At 41.3% G+C, this 26,112-nt stretch overlaps 1 protein-coding gene across 4 annotated transcripts in view; it reads left to right on the forward strand.

Moving 5' to 3' along the window:
• Window positions 1–26,112, forward strand: part of NINL (ninein like) — a 221,351-nt gene that overhangs the window by 179,359 nt on the left and 15,880 nt on the right. For all 4 annotated transcript variants that reach the window (XM_081033320.1, XM_081033322.1, XM_081033319.1 and 1 more), the window contains 5 exons: window positions 6,644–6,748; window positions 8,013–8,082; window positions 14,305–14,463; window positions 15,204–15,317; window positions 21,128–21,241. In XM_081033320.1, coding sequence (XP_080889446.1) covers window positions 6,644–6,748; window positions 8,013–8,082; window positions 14,305–14,463; window positions 15,204–15,317; window positions 21,128–21,241 — 562 coding nt within the window. The remainder of the gene's footprint in view (window positions 1–6,643; window positions 6,749–8,012; window positions 8,083–14,304; window positions 14,464–15,203; window positions 15,318–21,127; window positions 21,242–26,112) is intronic.

The following is a 26,112-nucleotide window of genomic DNA, read 5'->3' on the forward strand; positions in this document are numbered from 1 at the left end:
AAAAAGGCAAAGAAACAATGGAGACACAGCCTTACCAGAAAACTAAAGACAGAATGACAGGAAATCCTCACATATCAATAATCACCCTAAATGTAAATGGACTGAACTCACCAATAAAGAGACACAGAGTAGCAGATTGGATCAAAAAACTAAACCCAACCATATGCTGCCTACAAGAGACACATCTCAGCTACAAGGACAAGCATAGACTCAAAGTGAAAGGGTGGAAATTGGCACTCCAAACAAATGGTACCCAGAGAAAATCAGGTGTAGCCATAATGATTTCCGATGAAACAGACTTCAGGGTGAAAAAGATAACAAGAGACAAAGATGGACATTTCATAATGGTAAAGGGGACTATACAACAAGAAGACATAACAGTCATCAATATTTATGCCCCCAATCAGGGAGCACCGAAATATACCAAGCAACTACTAACAGAACTAAAGGGAGAAATTGACCAAAACACAATTATACTAGGGGACTTAAATACATCATTGACAGCTATGGATAGATCATCCAAACAGAAGATAAATAACGAAATCGCAGCCCTAAATGACACATTAGATGAATTGGACATAATTGACATATATAGAGCACTTCATCCTAAAACATCAGACTATACATTCTTTTCTTGTGTACATGGAACATTCTCAAGGATAGACCATATATTGGGACACAAAATCAGCCTCAGCAAATTTAAGAAGATTGAAATCATACCAAGCATATTCTCTGATCACAAAGCTTTGAAATTGGATATCAACTGCAAAAAGAAAGCAGGAAAAAACACAAATACATGGAGATTAAACAACATACTTTTAAAGAACGACTGGGTCAAAGAAGAAATTAGAGGAGAGCTCAAAAGATACATAGAAACAAATGACAATGAAAATACATCCTACCAAAATTTTTGGGATGCCGCGAAAGCAGTTTTAAGAGGGAAATTTATATCATTACAGGCCTATCTCAAGAAACAAGAAAAATCCCAAATAAATAACCTCATGTTACACCTTAAAAAACTAGAAAAAGAAGAACAAGCGAAACCCAAAGTCAGCAGAAGAAAGGAAATAACAAAAATCAGAGCAGAACTAAATGAAATAGAGAACAAAAAGACAATAGAAAAAATTAATGTGACAAAGAGCTGGTTCTCTGAAAAGATTAACAAAATCGACAAACCCGTGGCTAGACTCACTAAGACAAAAAGAGAGAAGACACTAATTAACAAAATCAGAAATGAAAAAGGGGAAGTTATCACGGACACCACAGAAATACAAAGGATTATCCAAGAATACTATGAAGGACTATATGCCACCAAATTTAATAACTTAGAAGAAATGGACAAGTTCTTAGAAACATATAGCCTTCCAAGGCTGAATCATGAAGAACTAGAAAATCTTAACAGGCCGATCACCAGTGACGAAATTGAATCAGTCATCAAAAACCTTCCCAAAATCAAAAGTCCTGGACCAGATGGCTTCACCAGTGAATTCTACCAAACCTTCAAAGAGGATCTAATACCAATCCTGCTCAAACTCTTCCAAAAAATTGAAGAAGAGTCAGTACTCCCTAACTCATTTTATGAGGCCAACATTACCCTGATACCAAAACCTGGTAAGGACAACACAAAAAAAGAAAACTACAGACCTATATCTCTGATGAATACAGATGCTAAAATCCTAAACAAAATTCTAGCAAATCGAATACAACAATGCATTAAAAAGATTATTCATCTCGACCAAGTGGGGTTCATCCCGGGGGCACAAGGATGGTTCAACATTCGCAAATCCATCAATGTGATACATCACATAAACAAAATAAAGGACAAAAATCATATGATTCTATCAATTGATGCAGAAAAAGCATTTGATAAGATACAACATCCATTTATGATTAAAACACTTACTAAAATTGGTATAGAAGGAAAATACCTCAACATAATAAAGGCCATATACGACAAGCCCTCAGCTAATCTCATAATTAATGGTGAAAAGCTGAAGCCCTTTGCTCTACGTTCAGGAACACGACAAGGTTGTCCCCTATCACCTCTGCTTTTCAACATAGTGTTGGAAGTCCTCGCCAGAGCTATCAGGCAAGAGAAAGAAATAAAAGGCATCCAAATTGGGAATGAAGAAGTTAAATTGTCACTCTTTGCAGATGACATGATGCTATATATAGAAAACCCTAAAGACTCCACCAAAAAGCTATTAGAAACAATCAATGAATACAGTAAAGTTGCTGGCTACAAAATCAACGTACAAAAGTCCATTGCTTTCCTATATACCAACAATGAAATCTCAGAAAAAGAGATAGAAAAAACAATTCCTTTTGCAATTGCAGCAAAAAGAATAAAATACCTAGGAATAAACTTAACCAAGGATGTGAAGGATTTATATGCTGAAAACTATAAGACATTTTTGAAAGAAATTGAAGAAGACACAAAGAAATGGAAAGACATTCCGTGCTCATGGATTGGAAGAATCAACATAGTTAAAATGGCTATATTACCGAAAGCCATATACAGATTTAATGCAATCCCCATTAAAATCCCAATGGCATTTTTTAAAGAAATAGAACAAAAAATCATCAGATTTGTTTGGAACCACAAAAGACCCCGAATAGCCAAAGCAATATTAAAAAAAAAGAACAATACTGGAGGTATCACACTCCCTGATTTTTGCTTGTACTACAGGGCTACAATAATCAAAACAGCTTGGTATTGGCGGAAAAACAGACACATAGACCAATGGAATAGAATTGAGAACCCAGAAATAAAACCACATAAATATGGACAGATAATTTTTGACAAAGAAGCTAAAAACATACAATGGAGGAAAGACAGCCTCTTCAATAAATGGTGCTGGCAGAATTGGATAGCTACGTGCAAAAGAATGAAACTGGACTGCTATCTGTCACCATGTACCAAAATTAATTCAAAATGGATCAAAGACTTAAGCATAAGACCTGACACAATAAACTGCATTGAAGAAAACATAGGTACTAAACTTATGGACCTTGGGTTCAAAGAGCATTTTATGAATTTGACTCCAAAGGCAATGGAAGTAAAAACTAAAATAAACAAATGGGATTATATGAAACTGAAAAGCTTCTGCACAGCAAAAGAAACTATTGACAAAATAATGAGGCAACCAACTGAATGGGAGAAGATTTTCGCAAACAGTTCCTCTGATAAGGGGCTAATATGCAAAATATACAAGGAACTCATGAAACTCAACAACAAAAAAACAAACAACCTAATTGAAAAATGGACAGAGGACCTGAAGAGACATTTCTCCAAAGAGGATATACAAATGGCAAATAGACATATGAAAAAATGCTCAACATCGCTAATCATCAGAGAAATGCAAATGAAAACCACAATGAGATATCACCTCACCCCAGTCAGAATGGCTTTCATCAACAAAACAAATAGTAACAAGTGTTGGAGAGGCTGTGGAGAAAAAGGAACTCTCATACACTGTTGGTGGGAATGCAGACTGGTGCAGCCGCTATGGAAGGCAGTGTGGAGGTTCCTCAAGAAATTACGAATAGAATTACCATATGACCCAGCAATCGCTCTCCTGGGTATCTACCCCAAAAATATAAAAGCATTTCTCTATAGAGACACGTGTACGCCAGTGTTCATTGCAGCTTTGTTCACGGTGGCCAAGACATGGAAACAACCAAAATGTCCTTCGATAGATGAATGGATAAAGAAGTTGTGGTACATATACACAATGGAATACTATTCGGCATTAAGGAAAGATGATATAGGAGCATTTGTGACAACATGGATGGATCTCGAGAGAATAATGCTAAGTGAAATAAGTCAGACAGAAAAAGCAGAGAACCCTATGATTTCACTGATATGTGGTATATAAACCAAAAAGAACAAGACAAACAAATGAGAAAGAAAAACTTATAGACACAGACAATAATTTAGTGGTTACCAGAGGTTAAGGGGGTGGGGGGTGGGTGATGAGGGTAAAGGGGATCAAATATATGGTGATGGAAGGAGAACTGACTCTGGGTGGTGAACACACATTGGGATTTATAGACGATGTAATACAGAATTGTACACCTGAAATCTATGTAAATTTACTAACAATTGTCACCCCAATAAAATTAATTAAAAAAAAAAAAAAAGAAATAGAACTCCCCAAATTCCCCTAGCCAGGGGTAACCACTACCCTGACTTCTAACAGAATAGATTAATTTTGCCAGTTTTTTGTACTTTACATAAAAGAATCACACAGTGTGTACTCTTTTGTGTCTGACTTTCTTGTCTCAACATGTTTGTGAGATTCATCCGTATTGTTGCTTATACTTATAGTTGATTCATTTGCACTGCTGTGGAGTATTGTGTTGTGTGAATATATCACAGCGTATTCATTTACTTGTCGATGGGTATTTGAGTAGTTATAATGTTTGGCTATCACAAAGAGTACTGCTAAAAAGTTCTTATACAAGTCTCTTAGAGCATTTATGTTAGGGTATACCTAAAAATGGAATTGTTGCACTGTAGGGTTTCTTTTTACTTACTGCTAAAACATTGTGCCTGTTGAATGTATAAATTTGTGTCTTATGAAAAAAAACTCAGCCATTATTTAAAACTATTGCCTCTCCTGTCACTATCCTCTCAAATTAGATGTGTGATGTTATATCTTTTCACTTTTCCTCCATTTATTAACTTCTCTTTCATGTCTTCCATCCTCTTTTCTCTGGCACATTCTGGGTACTTTTTTTCGTATCTCTGTGTTCCAGGTCAGTAATTCTTCAACTGTGTCTAATCTGCCATTTACCACATTTGATGAGTGTTTATTTTGGCATTGACTTTTTCCATTTCCAAAAATTCTGGACATTGATTTTTTTTCATTTCCACAAACTGGCCCCGTTTGAACACTTTTGATAATTTATTGTTTATGTTCCTTTTTTAATTTCTATCTTTTATTTTATAAACATTTCAAAAATTTATCTTTAGTTTGTGTCTGATAATTCCAATATCTTAGGTTCCTGTGGGATCTAATTCTGTTGTTTTTACTTCTGATTCTCATAGGTGGCTCTTTTCTATGTATGTTGTAGTGATCTTTCATTGTTAGCTCATGTTTAAGTGATGTTAATCTCTGGGAATCCTGGGAACTGTAGTAGAAGACACTTACTACAGAAAGGATATTGTATTGCTTTTGCCAGGAATTAGGGGCCTACTAGTCTGGGACCACGTTAACCTCCTTCGAAGGTACTGGCTTTAGTGCAGGTGTCCATGGTACAGTTTCTCAATTCTGCTGACATAGACATTGGTGTCAGGGTTACCCCATTTTTGCTTAATGTTCACAGCTTCAGTTTCAGCTTCCAGGTTTTTGTTTAGTTTGGGTCTTGGAGATTTCCATTACCTTCTGTGAGAACAATCGCACATTGTATGATCAGCTTCACACAGGTTGTAGTTGTTTGGTGAGTGTGTGAGGGATGGGGTAGGGCAACCATCAGCTTATCTGAGGTTGGAAGCTGGAAGTAGACCCCTGGCCTGCCCCCACACACAAACCTGCTTTGAATCAATTTGTTTTCCATCCTGGAGCCAGAATGACAGTTTCAAAATACATACGTCATTTGTTTTTCTGCCAGAAACACTTTGCTGCTATTAAAATTCCAGTTACTTCTGTTTTTTTTTTCATTTTTCTCTTTAGTTCCTCATGAGATAAAATGAAGTCATGCTGACAAAAGAGGTTCTTATACTTCATATTATTCGCATAACACATAATGAGATCATATGACTTTGAGTATTTTTAGATTGAAAAAATTACAAGCTGATAGCAGATAGAGACCTGTTGGGAGGAGTAAATGTCAACTCGGCTAATATGCATTAAGAATAAATTTTCTGGGCAGAAAGTATGGGCTTTAACTAACTTCCCTGTGATATTTATTGGCATGTTGCTCATTTACCATATATTAATGGTGTTAGCTAATCAGAGAGCAAAGTCATCAGAAAGCTAAGGTAGCTCCAGGCAGACTTGGTTCATGTAGTAGCTGTTCATACTTACTTTTCCCCTTGAAGAATCATGTTTCTCTCCATAAATGGATGTAGGCATCTTCCTGGGTTGCTTCTCCCAGTGCTGTAACCTCAGAGTGTAGAATGGGAGGTAGAGTGCTCCTCACCCAAAGAGGAAAATGTGCCAATGTATTTTGATCTTCTGATTCCTTGTGTTCCTTAGCTCAATGCTGGAGTCACTGGTGGAAGATGAATACCCTTTGCAATAACCTGAGGATTCACACCCAACATTGTGCATCGGTACCAACCACAGACATGCTCATGTTGCAGTTAGAGGTTATAAGATACAGGAACAGGTCAGCTATAAATACAAAGTAAATGAAACCAAGGTGCTGAACACATTAGTGAGTTGTTGATTGGGTGACCACTTTGGAAGCTAAGAAAGCTTTGTTTTCTGTAGCTTATCTCTAGGAAGATGCAAACCATAGCATGTTAACACTGGATAGAGAAAAAGGAAAAGTGTCCCCACTGCCATCATCTAGGGAAGGGGAAAATGTAGATTGCAGGCTTGCCATGACTTCCAACTGCAAGACCAGACTTGTGGACTGCATATGGTGGACAGTGCCCAGAATTCCCACTGTCTTTTTTCAACTTTTCATGCAGAATTGAGTTGGATAGAATTTTTGAAGAAAACACATTGTTTAAAAACGAGCTGAGAAGGATTCAACAGGAGCTTGAATCTACAGAAAGGACAAATGATGCACAGAGGTATGGGCCCTGTCTCAGAATTTCCAGCCTATGACGTGTTTTCCTCTTTGTACAATGAACTTAGAAGATATTACTGTAGAAAGTGAGACATGTTCACAGATCAACCCCAGATTCTAGAAAACTTTAAGTGGGTGAGCCTTGCTGACCTCTGAGCTGCCTGAAAAGGCTTGGACTGAGGCATGAAAAGACTCAGACCTCCTTCCAGATGTTGGCAGCCACCTTCATTCATGAGTGCTTGGTCTCAGAAGCATGAGGTAGAGAGCACGTGTCTGCTGCAGCTCAGTGACCACCACCACAGTGAGCAGCTCCTGCATACTCCCGCTTATCTCAGAAGGCAATATGCATGCAGCTCTCACCCCTACAGAAATATTCCACATCACGCTAAGGGGTGGACAAGACAGCAAGTATTTTTTTAGGAGTAAGAGGTGCTCCTGAGGCCTTTCTGGGCAAGTAGAATCTGTTCGTTCATGTCCTGATAATGGTTTCAGCTGTGCTTTACTCCAAGGTTGGTTCATTTCTGGTCTACCAATTTTAGTGAGTCAGTGAGGGGTCGGGGGTGAGCATAAGGAAGGGGTGCAGAGACCTGAGCACTGAGGCAGGAGAGACTGTTGGGGTGGGGGGTGGACACAATCTTTTGGTGGATTTCTGCTTTCACTACCCCAGCCTTATCCAAGAACAGTTGTTTGATTATTTTTTTGTTTGTTTGTTCAACTCTGAAATTGAATATGAGCTCAGTTCTAAACTGCTGAGAATGCAGGTGCTGATTTGATAAAATTGCCATGATGATTAAAATATGGAATCCAGAACAGGTAGTCCACAAGTGATTGCTATTACATTATAGCAATTCTAAAACCTATAAGATTTTTTCAAATCCAGAAACCATTTTTACCTAAATTTGCTGCCAGCTCCGCTTGTCAACAGACCTCAGCAGATATAAGGTTGTTTCGGTCTTTATTTATGCTGTTGGGAATGAATAGTCACATCTTGTGCTAAAGAGATATTAATATGTACAATTGAGTAATGTCATGGAGGGTGTTTGTTCTACAATACTGGCCGTGTCCTCTGGTTCTGAGGATTGGGATCCAGTTGGATCCTCATCAGCAGTAATAGTATAGAATAGTAACAGAGCAGTTGCTGTGGGGTACCAGGAGCATATGTGTTATGTGGCTACAAATCTTAAACTGCTGTAGTTACAATAAGTGATGACTGGGAATAAAGAAACTAACTGGTCAGAGTGATAGTGTTAATTTTGCTTCTTCAACAGGAAGGAAATTGAGGTTTTAAAGAAAGACAAAGAAAAGACCTCCTCTGAAATGGAAGAGCTCAACAAACAGGTCAAGTATTGACACTTGTCATGAAGCTAATGCCACCCTCCTTTTTTTCATTATTTCGAGATTTCAAACTTACAAAAAGGAAGTAGAGAAATTTTTTTCTGAAAAATTGAGTCGTCAACCCCCTGCCCCTCAAAATCAGGAAATGAATGGATGCGGAATCCCTGCCTTAGTCTCCTACCCCTTCAGCTTTGCGAGCTGTCCCACTCATTCAGAACCATGCATGCCATTTAGTCTCTTTCATTCAGTCTGTCCTTGGTTTTTAGGACCGTAGCTCTTTCAAAGATAACAAGTGATTATTTTATAGGAAGTCCCTCAGTTTAGTTTGTTTGATGTTTCCTTGTGATTAGATTTAGATTATGTATCTTTGGCAGGAATATCCCCCAAATGATACTGTGTTCTCATTTCATCCTATCAGGTTCAAGGATTTGTCCCGTTATCAGTGATTCTTGTTTAGGTAGTGTTGGGCAGGCTATTCCACAGTAAAGTAGCTTTTCCTTTTGTAAGTAATGAGTAATTTATGAGTGGATACTTTGATTATTATGTAAATATTCTGTTCTTCATCAAATTTTCACCCACTTACTTTAGCATCCTTTATTTCTTGGTGGAGACAATTATTACCATAATGTGGCCCATTGATGATTAATCCCACCATTCCTTATACATTTATTAATGGCATTCCATCGTAAGGAAGAACTTTTTCCTCTCCATTTATTTATTCATTTACATCTGTATATTACTATCACAGGTTCCTGTTTTATTCAATGGGTTATAATATGTTACCCTCAGTTACTGATCGCTTGTAGACAGCTATCTTCTTCCTATGTCCTCACATGGTTTTTCTTGGTTCATGTCTGTGTCCTAATCTCTACTTATTAGGACACCATCTTACTGGATTAGGACGCACTTATATAACCTCATTTTACTCTAATCACCTCTTTAAAGACCCTATTTCTAAATACTGGGGGTTTGGACTTTACTATAGGAATTTTGGGGGGACACAAATCAGCCTATTACAAATATTTCAACCAAGCTATTGACATTGATACAATCCATGGATCTTATTCAGGTTTCATCAGTTTTACTTACTCGTGTGTGTGTGTGTGTATGTGTGTGTGTGCATTAAGTTCTACACAATGTTATTGCCTGTGCAGGTTCATGTATCTACCACCACAGTCAATATACTGAATAGTTCCAACTCCACTAGGATCTTGCATGTTGTTCTTTTATAACCACACCTACCTCCTTTCTGCCCACCTACTCCAGCTCCTAAACCCTGACAACCACTAATCTGTCCTTTACTTCTAAAATTGTATGATTTCCAAATGTTAATATAAAAGGAACCATACAGAATGTAACCTTTGGGACTGGCTTTTCTTATATTTAATAACCCCCTGGAGATTCATCCAAGTGGCATATATCAATAGTTAGCTTCTTTTTATTGCTGAATAGTATTCCAAGGTATTGATGTCCCACAGTTTGTTTTAATACTCACCTTTTAAAGGATAGCTGGGCTGATTTTTTTTGGGCTATCAACAAATAAAGCTGCTATGAACATTCCTTTTCAGGTTTTGGTATGAACATAAGTTTTCTTTTCAATGGGATAAATGCCCAAGAGTGTATTTACTGAGCTGTCTGGTAGTTGCATGTTAAGTTTTATAAGAAACTGCCAACTTGTTATCCAGAGTCACTGTAAGAGTTTACATTTCCACTGGCAGTGTATTCTTGATCCAGTTTTTGCACATTCTTGCCAGCTGGTATTATCACTATTTTATTTTGGCTACTCTGATAGGTGTATACTGAGACAAAAAGGCTAGAGGGGCTGGAGCGGCGTATCCCCTTCTCCCATGTTGGTTCTACTCTGGTAGTTTCCTTTGAGGGCAGGAAAACAGAGTGCTGTTAGTGTACTTTATAATGGTCACTGTACTAGTCTGCTCCGGTGGCCATAACAAAATACCACAGACTATGTGGCTTAAACAACAGAGATTTATTGTCTCACGGGCTAGAAGTCCAAGATCAGGGTGTTGGCTGATTTGATTCCTGATGAGAACTCTCTTCCTGGCCTGCAGACAGTTGCTTTCTCACTGTGTCCCCAGATGGCCTTTCCTTGGTGCATGTATACAGAGGAAGAGAGACTATGCTCTTCTTTTTCTTTTTATAAGATCACAATCATATCGTATTAGGATCCCACCCTTTGAACTCATTTAACCTTAATTACCTTCTAAAAGCCCTGTCTCCAAATAGTCACATTGGGGTTTAGGTCTTCAACATATGAATTGGAGTAAGGGAACATAATTCAGTCCATAACAGTCACTTTATTATCCCCTTGCTAGAAGCATGAGGGCATTGTTCTCTGATCTTAACTGCAAGACTCTGATGATGCTCAGGAAAGTTGGGTTCTTTCCTGAGAGGGGGCTCCCCTGAGACTGGCCTTCTATGAGTTTAACTCTCAAGCCAGTCCAGGCGTAGCTCCCAGCACTCATTCTTACAGTTCCAGTTTCCTGTCCTGTTTTAGCTCCAGCTCTCTGCTCCTGGTAAACTGTGATTCTCTTTGCCTGTCTCTCCAGTTGCCAGGGCATTGGTTTGCCTTGTGACCTCAATTCTCTGATGGATCTAAGAATTGTTGATTTTCAGTATATTTAGCTTTTTTCTTTTTGGGAGCGAGATAATGATGATTTCCAAGCTCTTTATTATGTTTTAATTTGGGTTTCCACATGTTCACTAATAGGACATAGAAGTGCAATGGATTTCCATTTGTTGACCTTGCATCCTGCCACCTTGCTGAGCTCACTTATTCCACAAGTGTTTTTGTTGCTTTCAGTTTCGTAAACTCCTGGGTCCTCAAGATAAGTCCCCAAGCTTTTCTCTCCTGATCCACCTCTTCCTACATGTAGCTGATGAGAGGTTTCTGCCATGGAGATGGCCTCAGACCACTCATGGGCAAGTGGCTTATCTTGGCTCCCAGGTTTGGGTGTTTGTTTCCATGGTGAATATGTGGTAGCCTTGCTTGGGCCTTCTCCCATCAGGAGGATAATTCATGGATTGGTTTATAATGAAAACTTTAGACTCTGCATTGGCCTGAGGACCAGCTACTTGTATAAATGACCCATCTGGGGTTTTCCTGGACCTGGAAAGTTGCCTGATCCCTCCCCCATTCCAACTAATCTCTAGAACACATTCATAAATGGATTATTTGTTACCACTTTCCCTCAACTTTCTTTCCCACAGCTTTTTATTATGAAAAACTATAAACACACAGTAAAGTTGTAATGATTCGTGTATACACCGATCAGCCACATTCCACAGCCATAATTTGACAGTTTTTAATTGTCATATGTGCTTTAGTTATTTGTTTATAGCTGTCTCTGTATTTCTGTGTGTTTGTGTGTTTTTTGAACCATTTGAAAGTAAGTTACAGATACAATAATACTCCGCTCCTAAATATTTCAACAGGCATCTCCTAAAAGTACGTTTTCTACCTAACCACACTACTGCTATCACACCTAAGAAACTTACTCATAATTACTTACTGTTATCCAATATTCAGACCATACCCACATTTCTCCAATTATTCGGAAATGTCTTATATAATAGATTTTTAGAACAAGGATCAGTTGAGTTTGACATACTGCATTGAACTGTCATGCTATTCCATATTAACTGCCACGAAACAGCCTCTTTACTGTGCTTATGGAGCCTGTGCGTCAGGGGTGCAGACAGGGTCCAGAGCAGCCAGCCTGTCTCTGCTCCATGGCGTCAGGGCCTTGGTTGGAATACTGGACAGCTGGGACGACCGGGATGCCAAGGACTAGAGTCATCTCTCTGTGGGGCTGGGCTCCTAAAGGAAGTGTCATGAGGGGGCCGTCAGATAGCGAGTGTTCCAGGAGGACCAGGTGGAAGACACAAGGCTTCTGATCCCACCGTGGAAATCACTCCACGTCACTCCCACCAAGACCACACAGAGCCACAGGGAGGGACACAGGCTCGTCTTAGTGGGCGAGTGTCTAGATCACACTGCAGAGCGGAGGTGGGATAGGAGTTGTTTTTGAGGACGTCTTTGGAAAATATGGTTGGCTATGATATGTCTTCAGTCTTTTTAATCTAGAACACCTGTCTCTCCCCCATGGTGCTGTCACCTTGGAGGTCAGCCTACACTGTGGATCTGTCCAGCAGTTTCCTGATGGTATTGTTCAGTCTGGTTCTCTGTCCCTTGTTTTACTTACAAACTGGAAATTAGGCCAAGACTTGATCAGATTCAAAGTAAATATATTTAGCACAAATAATTATGTGTTCAGGAGTTGGCTGCTAACATCTCATTTTGCCTTCTGCAATAAAACCCAGAGTAATGCCAGTTAGAATTAAAGAGGTGACCAACACAAACACTAACACACAGTTGGCTTCCCACACCTCCCAGTGTGGTGTCCTGAAGAAGACACAGCAGCACTTGAGCAGTATTCTAGCCAGAGCACATTGCCTGAGTCTAGTCACAAGGGGACATCAGACCAACCCCAAATGAGGAACTGTGAAAACGGGGAGAAGGGGAGCTGTGTTTGTCAAAAATGTTAGTATCATACAAGACAAAGGCCGTGGAAACATTCCAAATTCAAGGAACCTAAAATGACCTGGCGGATGAAGGCACTATCTGCCTGATCCTAGACTGGGAGGGAAGGGTGCTCCAAAGATCCTAATTGGGCCATGTGACAAAATTGGAATGTGTGTGATACATCAAGGTTCACGTCCTGAAGCCAGAACTGCACAGCAGCCACGTGAGAGTACACTTCGCTTCTTAGGAAACGTACTGTGGGGCTGTGGCTCAGCAAACCACCTTATGTGGATGTGCATAGAAATGCCAGTCACACGGCAGATGAGGAGAGTGCTGTCAGCTGGCGAGCCTGGGTAAAGGACGCATGGATGTTCTCTACGGCAACTGTTCTGCAAGTTTGACATTATTTCCAAACAAATTCAATGTCTTTAAATATTAAGGATGAATAGAAGAGACTCAACTAGTGTGTATATACCAGGGGTTGGAGGAGAGTTTCCATTCTGGCTGTTAATGGAATCAAGGCTGTCCTCAGAGGACAAAGGTGAATGTGTATTAAAAGTGAAAAACAATTTTAATTTTCACAGTAAGATGTTATAAACACAAGAGAGCTCCGTACCAGTGTAACTGCCATGAACTCACGATATGGTGGAAACACCTCTTCACCCTCTTAGTTCTGAGGTTCTAAGGAAAAGTCAAGGTGGTGATCAGTTTAGAGAAGAAAATGAGAAATCATTGCAAGAAAAATGTGTAGGCTCACTAAGCTTGAATAAGCTGAAACAATTTCTAGGTTCCATTATGTGGTATCAGACGCTCGAAAACATTAGTGGTTGTTAGGACAGTCCTGAGGAAAGAGTGAGGTGGGCGCGTTGCCAGGAGTGCCAGAGCCGGCTCAGAGGACGCCACTCTGCAAACACCTGAGAGCCGCTGATGCTCGGCCTCAGCCTCAACAATTGACTATTGTGGGGAAAGCAAATAAGCAAAAGTGTGGCTTGCATGAAGACATGCAGCACAAACAGTAGAAAATGACTGGTGTTTCCATGGTAAAAGACTGCAGGCCCAACTTCCTGGTTGCTATTTCCGCTCCCAGCACGTTTGCTCACCCACCCAGCAAGCATTTGTTAGCATCCACTGTCTGTTGGGGGGTGGTTACTGAGGAAAAGCAATGTATACAATTTAATCAATGCCTACACCCTGCTTAAGCTACATTTACCTGTGCAGGGACAAAAAGCAGAGGAAATTTTGAAGAGATTCATATACCTCAAATTTAATTAGGGTTTTTTTCCTTCAAATTGCTTAAAATAATGTTAGAAATAACCATGGAAGAAATGAGAAAAACATGAAAGGTCTTCAGAACAGTGGTTTGTGTGCTCATGACACATACCACCTCTGGTGGCCCAGGATGTGTCTCATTTCTTCTGGGGATGGTGCAAGTTCTTACATGCTCACTCTGATGCCATTTGGGCTGGTCCTTCTCTGCACAAGAGGATGCTGAGTACCTCACCCACTGGTTGCCAATACCAGTCCCCCTGCCCCAGCTGTGGTAACCAAAATGTCTCGAGACATTGTAAATGTCCCCTGGGAAACAAAAGTGTCCCTGATTGAGAATCACTGAAATGATCTGAATTGAATTGCTGGTTTAAAAAATAACTTTTTCAGCTGCATTTCCACCCTTTTTTATCTAGAGTCAGAAATGCAAGGATGAATTGTCCCAACTCAACCAGAGGGTCCTTCAGCTGGTAGAAGAGGCCTCTACCCAACAGGCCCAAAACAAGAAGAATTACTTCACCATTCAGCTATTAACACAGCGACTGGAGGAGGCTGGATGCCGGGAGGAACTGCAGGTGAAAGTAATGGCCCATGGGCAGTGGGGCAGAGAGGTGCAGGCATGTGAGAAAAGCAGCCTAAAACAGGTCAGGAAGAGCCCTAAAATGCCGAGAGGTGGGCACTGCCACACAGGAGAAATAAGGGACTTAAGCAGCCCTGGAAAATATGGGGACTTAAGCAACTTTTACAAATCCATGGTATCTAGAAAAAGTACTAAAAAAGAATTAAATTCTGATGATTGGAGAGTAAATTGGTACCACCTCTCCAGAGGACAGTTTGGCAAAATATATATAAAGAGCTTCAAGAATGTCCGTATCCTCTGACTTCATGATTCTACTTCTGGGAATTTTACCTGAGCATTGTGTGAAGACTTAGGTGGAAGTATTTTCATTGCTGTGATATTTATAATGGCAAAATAGAATTGGAATCAGCTTGAATCACCTATCAGCAATTTACTGAATGAATCGATAAATTATGGTACAGTCATTGAAAACCATGTTTTCAAATAATATTTTAATTAAATGATCAAAGTATAATAAGGAAGAAAGTACAGCATACAGCATACGACACTACGATAGAAATGCTGTGTTTAGAAGAAGGGCTGACGGATGACAGCACAATGTCAGGTGTAGTCCTTGGGCTGGTGGAATCACGGGTGATTTGGATTTTGGCTTTTCTGTAATTTTCTAAAGTTTCTGCATTAAACGTGTATCAGACTGCTAAGATATACATGTGAAATTGATTTGTTTAAAAACAGGGTGACCAAATCCAAAAACTTGAACTTGAACTTGAACACATGAATCAGGAATGTCAGAACCTAAGACTGTCACAGTCACATCTGAGAGAGACCCTTAAGAAAAGTCGAGACCAGGTGAGTGCATACAACAGCCTGAGGCACCGCGTCCCAGGGGGGGAGGAGACCCGATACAACTCAGTGCTGTCCGAGCCTTGCCAGGACTAGTCCATTCCAGAGAAGTCACACAGCTAATGGGGCACTCACCAGGCATAGGACTGAAGTCAAGCCTAGTCCAAGGTTGGGTTGACCTTGAGCAAGCCGTGTGAAGGGCTATGCCTCAGTTTACTCCTGAGGGACGGAGGCCAGTAAGCATTGTTGACTGGACAAAATAATTCTCCAGGTAGTCCACCAAAAGAGCAGTTTATTCGGGAAAAGAAAAAGAAACAAAACCACCACAGCAGTGTGTGAACACACACCTCCAGCTGGGGCTCCAAACTGCCACATACAAGGAAAAAGGAGAAGCGAGATCACAAGATGACCGTGTGTGTCTGTGTGTGTGTGTGTGTGTGTGTGTGTGTGTGTGTGTGTGTGTGTGTGTGTCTCTCTCTCTCTCTCTCTCTCTCTCTCTCTCCTGGAAGTTACCACAAAGTTTAACAGGAAGTCAGGACTATAGAGTTGATAAGGGGCCCAGCTCCATCCATAGTCCTCCCAGCTCTATGGTTAATCTTAAGATGCCAGTTCACTGTTATCAGCATGCCTTTGAGTGTGCCCTCCACAGAACCTAGGAGGCAGAGGAAAGCATCGGAGTGGCCTCTGAGGAGGGGAAATGGTATCAGATCCAAGACAGCCAGTCAAGGCCATGGGGCAAAGTAGACCCGATGGGTAACAAGCTCCATGCCCCCATCTGACACATATTTATATGTGCACAGTGAAGCCCTGAAATAGCACATGCCTGTGGGTGTCACACTTGCTGGTTTCCACACTCTCTCCTGCTCCAGCATTTATCACTTGCCAAACTCAGGAGATACAAAGATGGGGAGGCAGGGAGTTCATGGCCAAGGACAAATAAGAACCTCAGGGTACCCTGACAGTGTGAGGTGCAGGGACAGAGAGGCATAGCCAGTTCTTGCTGTAATATCCTGTAATACTCAAGCAGGAAGAGAGAATGGCAGGTGTGTAACAGTGGGAAGTGTTGAGGGCTGAAGGCCCAGTGCAGACTCAGATGTGGGTGCACTTGGAGGGCCAGGGGGCTACAGGGTAGAAAGAGGGACCATGGGAGAGGCCACCCCAAGTATCGTATAGAAGGGGTCTCTAATGCTCATGGTTTTGGGCCCAGCACCAACCCCACCTGAGTGTGGCACCTAAGTGCCTCTCTCTGCTGAGCCTCTTTGCAGGTTCTTTGACTGGCCCCTGGCCTCACAGCTGGACTTTGCCATGGTCACCTGTGTGAGAAGGTGAGATGCCCAAGGCTGCGGATGGGTCAGCCTGGATATAAGACCCTCCAGGGCTGTCAAGGGCTCCTGTAGGCTCTCAGCCTTCCCATTTCAAGCAAACACATTCCCAGAGGTGCCTCTATGTATTTGAGAGTTCCCTTCTCTATTTTTAAGTCTGAAAGGAATCTTGAGAAATTGCCTTGGCCACTTTGAGCTCTTTGAAGCTAAGGAGTCAGCCAGCACCATGGGCAGAAGATACCTTATTTAAGCAATCCTGCTGTGTGAGCTGGTTTCTGCTGCTTTGTGATTTGGAGGAGGAGCCTCCCCCCCCGCCAAACCACACTGATAAAACTCCAGAGAAGGGAAGTAGAGTTGCCTACAGAGTAGTTAAGTTACCTCTGGGTGTGCTGTGGTGAGAGTGAGCACGGAGCCACGTGGGAGGGAGCCAGTGCTGTCACTGGGGCATCTGTGGGTGGTCCCAAGGAGGAACTTCTAGGACGTCACAGCTCCGAGCAGATTGGACAGGTACTAGCAGGGAACAGCTCGTGTGAGGTTACAGGAGGTCCCAGCGCTGTTTTTCTTAGAAACAGGTGACCAAATCCAACCTAGATTCAAGGGGACGCCACAGCCCCCACCTTTCAATGGGAGAGGGCCCTCAATGGGAAAGGAAGAGCAGCCTGTGTGCTCTGGAAGCGGGCCAGCTCCATCTGCATCTCACTTTGCTAAGGAGGGAGATGACAACTGGGAGGAACTCAGTTCATGGATGCCTATGGGCCGTCTGCCCAGGCAGAGAACCGATGAGCAGGGCTGCTTTAACTCCCATGCTGGGCCCGACAACGGCATCCCTGCAGAAAAGCTTGCTGTCAGGGGCCAGAGTTCAGAGGTGGCAGCAAGGAGCGTGGGGCCATGTGTTCAAAGGAAGAACTTATCAGAAGTGGAGGGGGGTGAGGCCAGAGCATGAGTACCGTGAGGTTGGGTGTGCACTCTGACAGTTAGTCACAGGGCCTGGCTAGGGTGGCTGCAGATGACCATCTGAAGCGGGAAAGCCAGAGGAAGCTATATTTGGTGATGTTTTAGCACTGGTTCTTCTGTTTCCCTCCCAAAAGAGCACGACAGTTGTCCTCCTGGAAGCTGTGCATGTGCAGATGTGTCTCTCTGGGATAACCCCTCCTAGAGAGTGGCCACACGTTACGGTGATGATGTGGCCCCTGAGATAGCACCTTGGAGATGTGAGGTGACACAGGAATCTGGGCTGGAGTTTTGCAGCCTCACTCTTGCCCTTGCATGGCTATAGTGGGTGCCCCCTCTTTCTGACCACTGGGCCACTTGAGACCTGCCATAAGTGTGACCCTTGATGGAGCCACCTCCCTCTGTCTATGGGGTCTCAGAGGTGCATGAGGGCTGGCGTGGCCAGTACTTTTAGGGGCCAAGGAAATGCTGTGTATTCTAGATAAGGCTCCAGAGTCAGTAATTAATGGCATTTGAACCTGACCTCCCAATTGCTTAATGAAAGGACTGGTCATGTTATGTGCAGTTCAGTTATAATGCCTCAGCTTAACTCCGTGAGTTTTCTACCATCCTCTGTGGCTAGGGCTTCATTCCACACCTGCTCCCAAGTTCCCTTCTGCACTCACTGTGTGTTAATTAATTACCCTCTGTGACTACAGCCTAAGCGAGGTCTCAGAGTATAAATCTACACTTAAGAAGAAAATTACCACACCTGGCTTGCATTAGTACAGTTGTTAATCAGACTCCAGGGAGATACGCTGAAAGGTAAAACTGGAAAATGGTCCTCCTGTGGACCCAACATTAGGCTCAGCATCGCCATTCCGAGGATCACAGGCCCTTTTCCTAACTGACTCTCTGTGCAGAAGCTCTGACTATGGCAGTTTTGCTGTCAGAATTCCAATGAGGAGGCTCTTTATAAGTCCTGCGTTTTGCTGCAGATGAAGGGACCATAGAGGAGAGAGGATACCTTACTTGCCCTTCCAGTTGTAGAATGTCCTTAAAAGCAGAGTCTTCCATGTCTGGCAGTGACCTTGTACCTCTCAGCAGTCGCACCTGGCCTTCTCCCTGGTGCAGCTGCAGGGAACCAACCCGAGGCTGGTGCAGTCCCAGCACTCGCAGGCGGTCTGCCAGCTGTGGGAGAAGGTGGAGCAGAGGGTGCCTCTGCGCCTTGTGGCTGAGCTGCAGCAGCTGCTGGAAAGGGAGTGGTACGCGGCTCAGCAGTTCTGCAAGGAGTGCACCCTCCAGGAGGAGTAAGGGAGGCAACTGGAAACACAGCGGGTGAGTGGGGACAATGGCCCAAGGGCCAGCTGATGGTGACAGAGAGGGTGAGGTTGAATCACTCACTGGCCACTAAGCCAAAAACTGCCCCAGTGCCAAAGGGAAGATGGCCCAACAGCTATCCCATCTCCACGAGGACTGGTTGTAGAGAAGCTCTGGGACCCCGATTTTCACTGTGAACAAGGAGGGACTCTAACAGATGCCAAGGAAGGATCAGGGAGGGGTGGTGAGCCTTTTGGGAAAGATGTCTGCCACCCCCTCAGGGAGCGTTGAGCCGGCTGATCCTAAAGGTCTCTCCAGCCTGGGGGCCACAGGTCCCCCCAGATGCAGTCTGTCGTCGAGGGCTGCATATGTCTGTGGTAGGCCACATGGCTAAACATTAGGGGCCACACATTCAAACTGCTTACAGGACCTGGAAGGTGACAATGGAGAGGCTGTATGAGGCCTTAAACTTAGGTGCTCGTCCCTTCCCCTGTAGCTTTGTGGGAGTGCAGGCCCCACCATGCCGATTTTCCTTATTTCAAGGAAAAGCCAGAAGTTTTTTACATGAACGCTCCCAGTTTCCAAATGCTGCACCTAATTTAAAAGGAATCTTACACCATTACGTAGACTGAAAAAAATCCACATAAGGAATACAAAACTTACTGGATACACACTGATCTAGGTATTGGAGATACAGAAAAGAACACACAAGGCAAAAATCTGAGCCCTTCTGGAGCCTATATTCTAGCGTTGGTGGGGAGATAATAAAAAGTAAAAAATGAGTAATATGGATAGCATGTCAGATGGTAATGAGTACTGTAGAGCAGGAGGCTTTGCAGTTTTAAATGGGGTACAGAGAAGGTGGTGCTTGAGCCAAGACTGGAAGTCATTGAGAGAGCAAGCTTTCCAGTTACCTGGGGAAAGAGAGCTATTGGCAGCAGAGCAGCATATGCAGTGGCCCTGAGGTGGGTATGTATGTGGCATGTTTAAGGATAGCAAGGATCAGAGGGAGGGAGGACAAGGGCAGTGGTAAGACGTCAGTAAGGTAACAGCATAGACCTGGGGAGCCTGCTGTGTCAGGTGCTGCACTAGGCACCTAGAGATGTGGAAACGGGTCGCTGCCATAAAGGGGCAGCAGGACACAGTGGTTCAAGCACGGACTGCAGAGACTGGGATCCTGGCTCCTCCACTTCCCAGCTAAGTGTGACCTTGGGCCAGTTATTTAACCTCTGTATGCTTGTTTCCTCATCTGTAAAATTTGGATACCAGTGGTACCCACCTCAAAGCGTTATTGAGAGGCATCAATGAATTAGCACTTTTTTAAAGTGCTTGAATTGTCTGTGGTACATGTGCACCCTATGTTAAGTGTTTAATTTAAAAGTCTGAGAAAACAACTCGATCCTGAACTGTCACAATACAGTCCATGAGGAAAAGTCCAGGGCAGGAGGGCTGTGGAGATCAAGAGCCAGAGGGCAGGGGATGCCTTCATGAGGAAAAAAATAGAGTAAGACTTGAAAGGCGGATAAATTTAATGTTTGTTAAGCATAAATTCTTTTTTTTTTTCATAAATTTATTTATTTATTAGTTTCAGGTGTACAAAACAAGGTAATACTTAGACGTTCATCATCCATATCCCTCACACTGTGAACCCCCCTCCCCCCATCCACCATCCCTCCGACCCCACACCGAACCATCACATTATATATATAAAATTATAGTTGGCATTCATTAATGTCCAGCCTCTGGTGTCCAATGCCATGATCAGGTATCCACAGCATCCCTGAGGTGGTCTCCCAAACAGGATGCATGCCCATCGGATACCCAACAAAATCTCCACAACATTATAGAATACTGTTAAGCATAAATTCTAAGGAAGAACCACCTTTCAGCATTATGCAAAAATGTTAAAGACAAGATAAAGTATGATAGATTATTGACAAAACAAAGATATTTAATCAAAAATCCTTTAGAAATATTTAGTAACATGTTTGGGAAAACTCACTTCGGAGTCACTTAGGATTAAACTTTTTAGACAAAGCAGTCTGCTAATTCTCCTTGAACTACAAAGAGAAATAACAGCTTTGTGCCTTATGACAGAACAGTTTTTAACCATTACTCTATACAGATGAAAGGTTATCTGTAGTTACTCTCAGATTTGCACATTTTAGCTAATTTCCATTCTAAAGTGAATAAGCCTGAGTTGATTCTTTTTAATAAAATATTGGTCTGTAACTTTTGTGGCAGGAAGAACATAAAAAACAGCTTAACGACGCAGAAGAGCGGGTAGAAGAGGTGGAAATGATTTTGAAGAACATGGAAATGCTCCTACAAGAAAAAGTGGGTGAGCTGGGAGAACAGGTGAGTGAGGGGCTTCTGTCAGTGCATGCTCATATCCTATTTTGGAACTTTTTTTCCTTTACGAGGGTTCAAGTACTTGATCCAGGGAGAGAAACTGTCTTGTCTAAGAACCCCACATTCATTTGGAACCGCTGAATCTGGGGCTCTATCTAAACTTCATTTTGAGAATGTGAATATACAAATTTTTTTCAGATTAACAATTAAAACCAATGAATAGAAACTTTATTTTACTAAAAACATGTCCTACAATCTTTGTACATTGTGTTTATTTTCTTTTGGGAATTGTTTTAAGATTTATTTTTCGAGGTGTTCACATAACCTCAGAAAGGATATTCATTCATTTATTCAGTCATTCAGCAGATGTGTACCTACCACTTGTTATGTATTAAGGGATTGTTCTAAGTAGACCCTGAGATGAGCCCTCAAGAACCTTACATTCTGGGGGCAGAGACAGGTGATAACAAGATAAATGATCTTAGGTTGTGAGACATGCTCTGGAGAAAATAAAATGGTGATGGATGGGAGCAGATGGAGATAGTGAGGGGACTACTTAATGGCCTAGCCATAAAAAGGTCTAGCTGTGTCTCCCAACAGAGGCCAGGTTGGCATTTTGGAAGGGAGGACTGTCCTATGCATTGTGCTAAATGCCAGTAGTGCCCCCAATCACTGGGACAGCTGTAAAAGGGCACCTGCATGTCTCCATATATGCCGGGGGACATGATGGAACCCCAAGGAGGAGGTGCAATCCAGGCAGAGGATCAGTGCAAGCAGATGTCCTTAGATGAGACCAAGCATGGCACATCGCACATCGAAGACCACTTAAGAGGTTGCTGTGGCTGGTGTAAACTGATGATAGGCAGGTACAGGTAAGCAGGGCCTGTTCAAGGTCAGAGGTTTGGATTTTAATTGCAATTAGAAGCCATTGGAAGATTTTCAGTAAGAGCATGATACGATCTATATATACTTTTTTTTTCAATTAAAGTTTTTTGGGTAGACAATTGTTAGTAAAGTTACATAGATTTCAGGTGTACAATTCTGTATTACATCATCTATAAATCACACTGTGTATTCACCACCCAGAGTCAGTTCTCCTTTCATCACCATATATTTGACCCTCTTTATCCTCAAGAACCACCCACCTCCCCCCTTACCCTCTGGTAACCACTGAACTATTGTCTGTGTCTGTCAGTTTTTCTTTCTCAGTTTTTCTTTCCATTTGTTTGTCTTGTTCTTTTGTTGTTTTTGGTTTATATACCACATATCAGTGAAATCACATAGTTCTCTGCTTTTTCTGTCTGACTTATTTCGCTTAGCATTATACTCTCAAGATCCATCCATGTTGTCACAAATGTTCCTGTATCATCTTTTCTTACTACCGAATAGTATTCCACTGAGTATATATACCACAACTTCTTTATACATTCATCTATCGAAGGACATTTTGATTGTTTCTATGTCTTGGCCAACGTAAACAAAGCTGCAATAAACACTGGAGCACACGTGTCTTTATGTATAAATGTTTTCAGATTTTTTGGGTAGATACACAGGAGGGATTGCTGGGTCATATGGTAATTCTATTTGTAATTTTTTGAGGAACCTCCACACTGCCTCCCATAGCGGCTGCACCAGTCTGCATTCCCACCAACAGTGTATGAGGGTTCCTTTTCTCCACAGCCTCTCCAACACTTGTTACTATTTGTCTTGTTGATGATAACCATTCTGACTGGGGTGAGGTGATATCTCATTGTGTTTTTTATTTGCATTTCTATGATGATTAGTGATGTTAAGCATTTTTTCATATGTCTATTTGCCATTTGTATGTCCTCTGGAGAAATGTCTCTTCAGGTCCTCTGCCCATTTTTTGATTGTGTTGTTTGTTTTTTTGTTGTTGAGTTGCATGGGTTCCTTGTATATTTTAGATATTAGCGCCTGATCGGAGGAACTGTTTGTAAAAATATTCTCCCATTCAGTTAGTTGCCTCTTTATTTTCTCGATGGTTTCTTTTGCTGTGCAGATGCTTTTAAGTTTGATATAGTCCCATTCATTTATTTTAGCTTTTACTTCCCTTACTTTCAGTGTCAAATTCATAAAATGCTCTTTGAACCCATGGTCCATAAGTTTAGTACCTATGTTTTTTTCTATGCAGTTTATTGTTTCAGGTTTTATATTTAAGTCTTTGATCCATTTCAAATTAATTTTGGTACATGGTGACAGATAGCAGTCCAGTTTCATGCTTTTGCACGTGGCTATCCAGTTCTGCCAGCACCATTTATTGAAGAGGCTGTCTTTTATCCATTGTATGTTTTTTACTTCTTTGTCAAAAATTGTCTGCCCATATTTATGTGGTTTTATTTCTGGGTTTTCAATTCTATTCCATTGGTCTATGTGTCTGTTTTTCTGCCAATACCATGCTGTTTTGATCATTGTAGCCCTGTAATACAAACTAAAGTCAGGAAGTGTGATACCTGCAGCATTGTTCTTTTTTCTTAGGATAGCTTTGGCTATTCCCGAATAGTCTAATAGTCTTTTGTGGTTTCAAACAAAACTGATGACTTTTTGTTCTATTTCTTTAAAAAATGCCATTGGGATTTTGATGGGGATTGCAATAAATCTGTAAATTGCTTTGGGTAATATGGCCATTTTAACTATGTTGATTCTTCCAATCCATGAGCACGGAATGTCTTTCCATTACTTTGTGTCTTCTACAATTTCTTTTAAAAATGTCTTACAGTTTTCAGCACACAGACCTTTCATATCCTGGGTTAAGTTTATTCCTAGGTAATTCAATTCCAATTTTTTAATTAATTTCAGGTGCACAAGACAAAGTAAAACTTAGACGTTTATCTTTTATATCCCTCACACTGTGAACCCACCTCCCCGATACACTATCCTTCTGACAGCGCACAGAGCCATTACATTTCCACTATCTCTATTCCTAATGCTGTACTCTGCTTCTTGTAACCATACATATATATATGTAATTGTAATTGACATTCATTATTGTTCAGCTTCAGCTTCAGGTGTACATGCAGTGATCAGGCATCTACATCATCCTTCAGGTGGTCTCCCTAATGAAACAAGTGTCCATTGCATACCCTACAAAATCTTTACATTACTGATTACATTCCCCAAATTAATTTTCAAAACCCCATGGCTATCTTGTGCATACTGACTGTTTTCTAATCCCCTCACCTTCCCCCTTATCCCCACCCCACCACCCATCTAGCAAACCTCACTTTTTCCTCTTTGTCTCCAAAACTGTTTCTGATTAGTTCATTCACTTATTCTTTTCTTTAGATTCTACATATAAGTGAGATCATATGGTATTTGTCTTTGCCTGTCTGACTTATTTCACTTAACATAATGTTCTCTAGGTCCCTCCATGTTGTTGCAAATGGTAAGATTTCTTTCTTCCTTATGGCTGCGTAATACTCCCTTGTATAAATGTACCACAGTTTGTTAATCCAGTCATCTACCGATGGGCATTTCAGTTGTTTCCATGTCTTGCTTATTGTGTATAGTGCTGCAATAAACATAGGAGTGCATAAAGATTTTTGAATTGGAGTTTTGGATTTCTCCAGATAGATACCTAGGAGTGGAATTGCTGGATCATAAGGTAATTCCATTTTCAGATTTTTGAGATACCTCCATACTGTTTTCCATAGTGGCTGCACCAATCCGCAATCCCCCCAACAGTGCACAAAGATTCCCTTTTCTCCACATCCACGCCAGCACTTGTTGTTTGTTGCTTTATTGATAATAGCCATTTTGACTGGGGTGAGGTGGTGTGTCATTGTGCTTTTTATTTGCATGTCTCTAATGATTAGTGAGTTTGAGCATTTCTTCATATTTCTGTTTGCCATCTGTATGTCCTTTTTAGAAAAATGTGTCTTCATGTCCTCTGCCCATTTTTTAATTGGTTTGTTTGTTTTTTTGGAGTTGAGTTGAGTGAGTTTTTTATAAATTTATGATACTAACCCATTATCAGATATATCATTGGCAAATATCTTTTCCCATTCAGTAGGGTCACTTTTTGTTTTATTTATTGTTTCCTTTGCTGTGAAAATCTTTTAAGTTTGATGTAATACCACATGTTTAATTTTTCTCTTACTTCCCTCGCGCGAGGGGATATATCAGTGAAAATCTTACAACAGGTAATATCTGTTAAGTTTCTTCCTGTATTTTCTTCTAGTAATTTTATGGTTTCAGATCTTACATTTAAGTCTTTAATCCATTTTGAATTTATTTTTGTATATGGTGTAAGGAGGTGTCCAGCTTCATGTTTTTGCATGTGTCTGTCCAGGTTTCCCAGCACCATTTATTGAATAGACTGTCTTTAACCCACCGTACATTCTTGCTTCCATTGTCGTAGGTGAAATGGCTATAGAGACATGGAGTTATTTCTGGACTCTCTATTCTGTTCCATTGATCGATGTGTCTGTTTTTATGCCAGTGCCATGCTGTTTTGATTACTGTAGCCTTGTAGTATAATTTGATGTCAGGTATTGTTATACCTCCCACTTTGTTCTTATTTCTCAAGATTGCTGAGGCTATCCGGAGTCTTTTATGGTCCCACATAAATTTTAGGATTATATGTTCTATTTCTGTGAAAAACGTTGTTGGTAGTTTGATAGGCATTGCGTTGAATATGTATATTGCCTTAGGCAGTATAGACATTTTAACTATATTAATTCTTCCTATCCATGAACATGGTATGTGTTTCCATTTATTTGTATCTTCTTTCATTTCTTTCTTCAGTGTCTTATAATTTTCTGAGTACAGATCTTTTACTTCATTGGTTAAAATTATTCCCAGCTATTTTATAATCTTTGAAGCAATTGTAAATAGGATTTTTTTTATTTTCTCCTTCT

Source organism: Rhinolophus hipposideros (genome assembly GCF_964194185.1).
Source record: "Rhinolophus hipposideros genome assembly, chromosome: 22".
In the NCBI taxonomy this organism is placed as follows: domain Eukaryota; kingdom Metazoa; phylum Chordata; class Mammalia; order Chiroptera; family Rhinolophidae; genus Rhinolophus; species Rhinolophus hipposideros.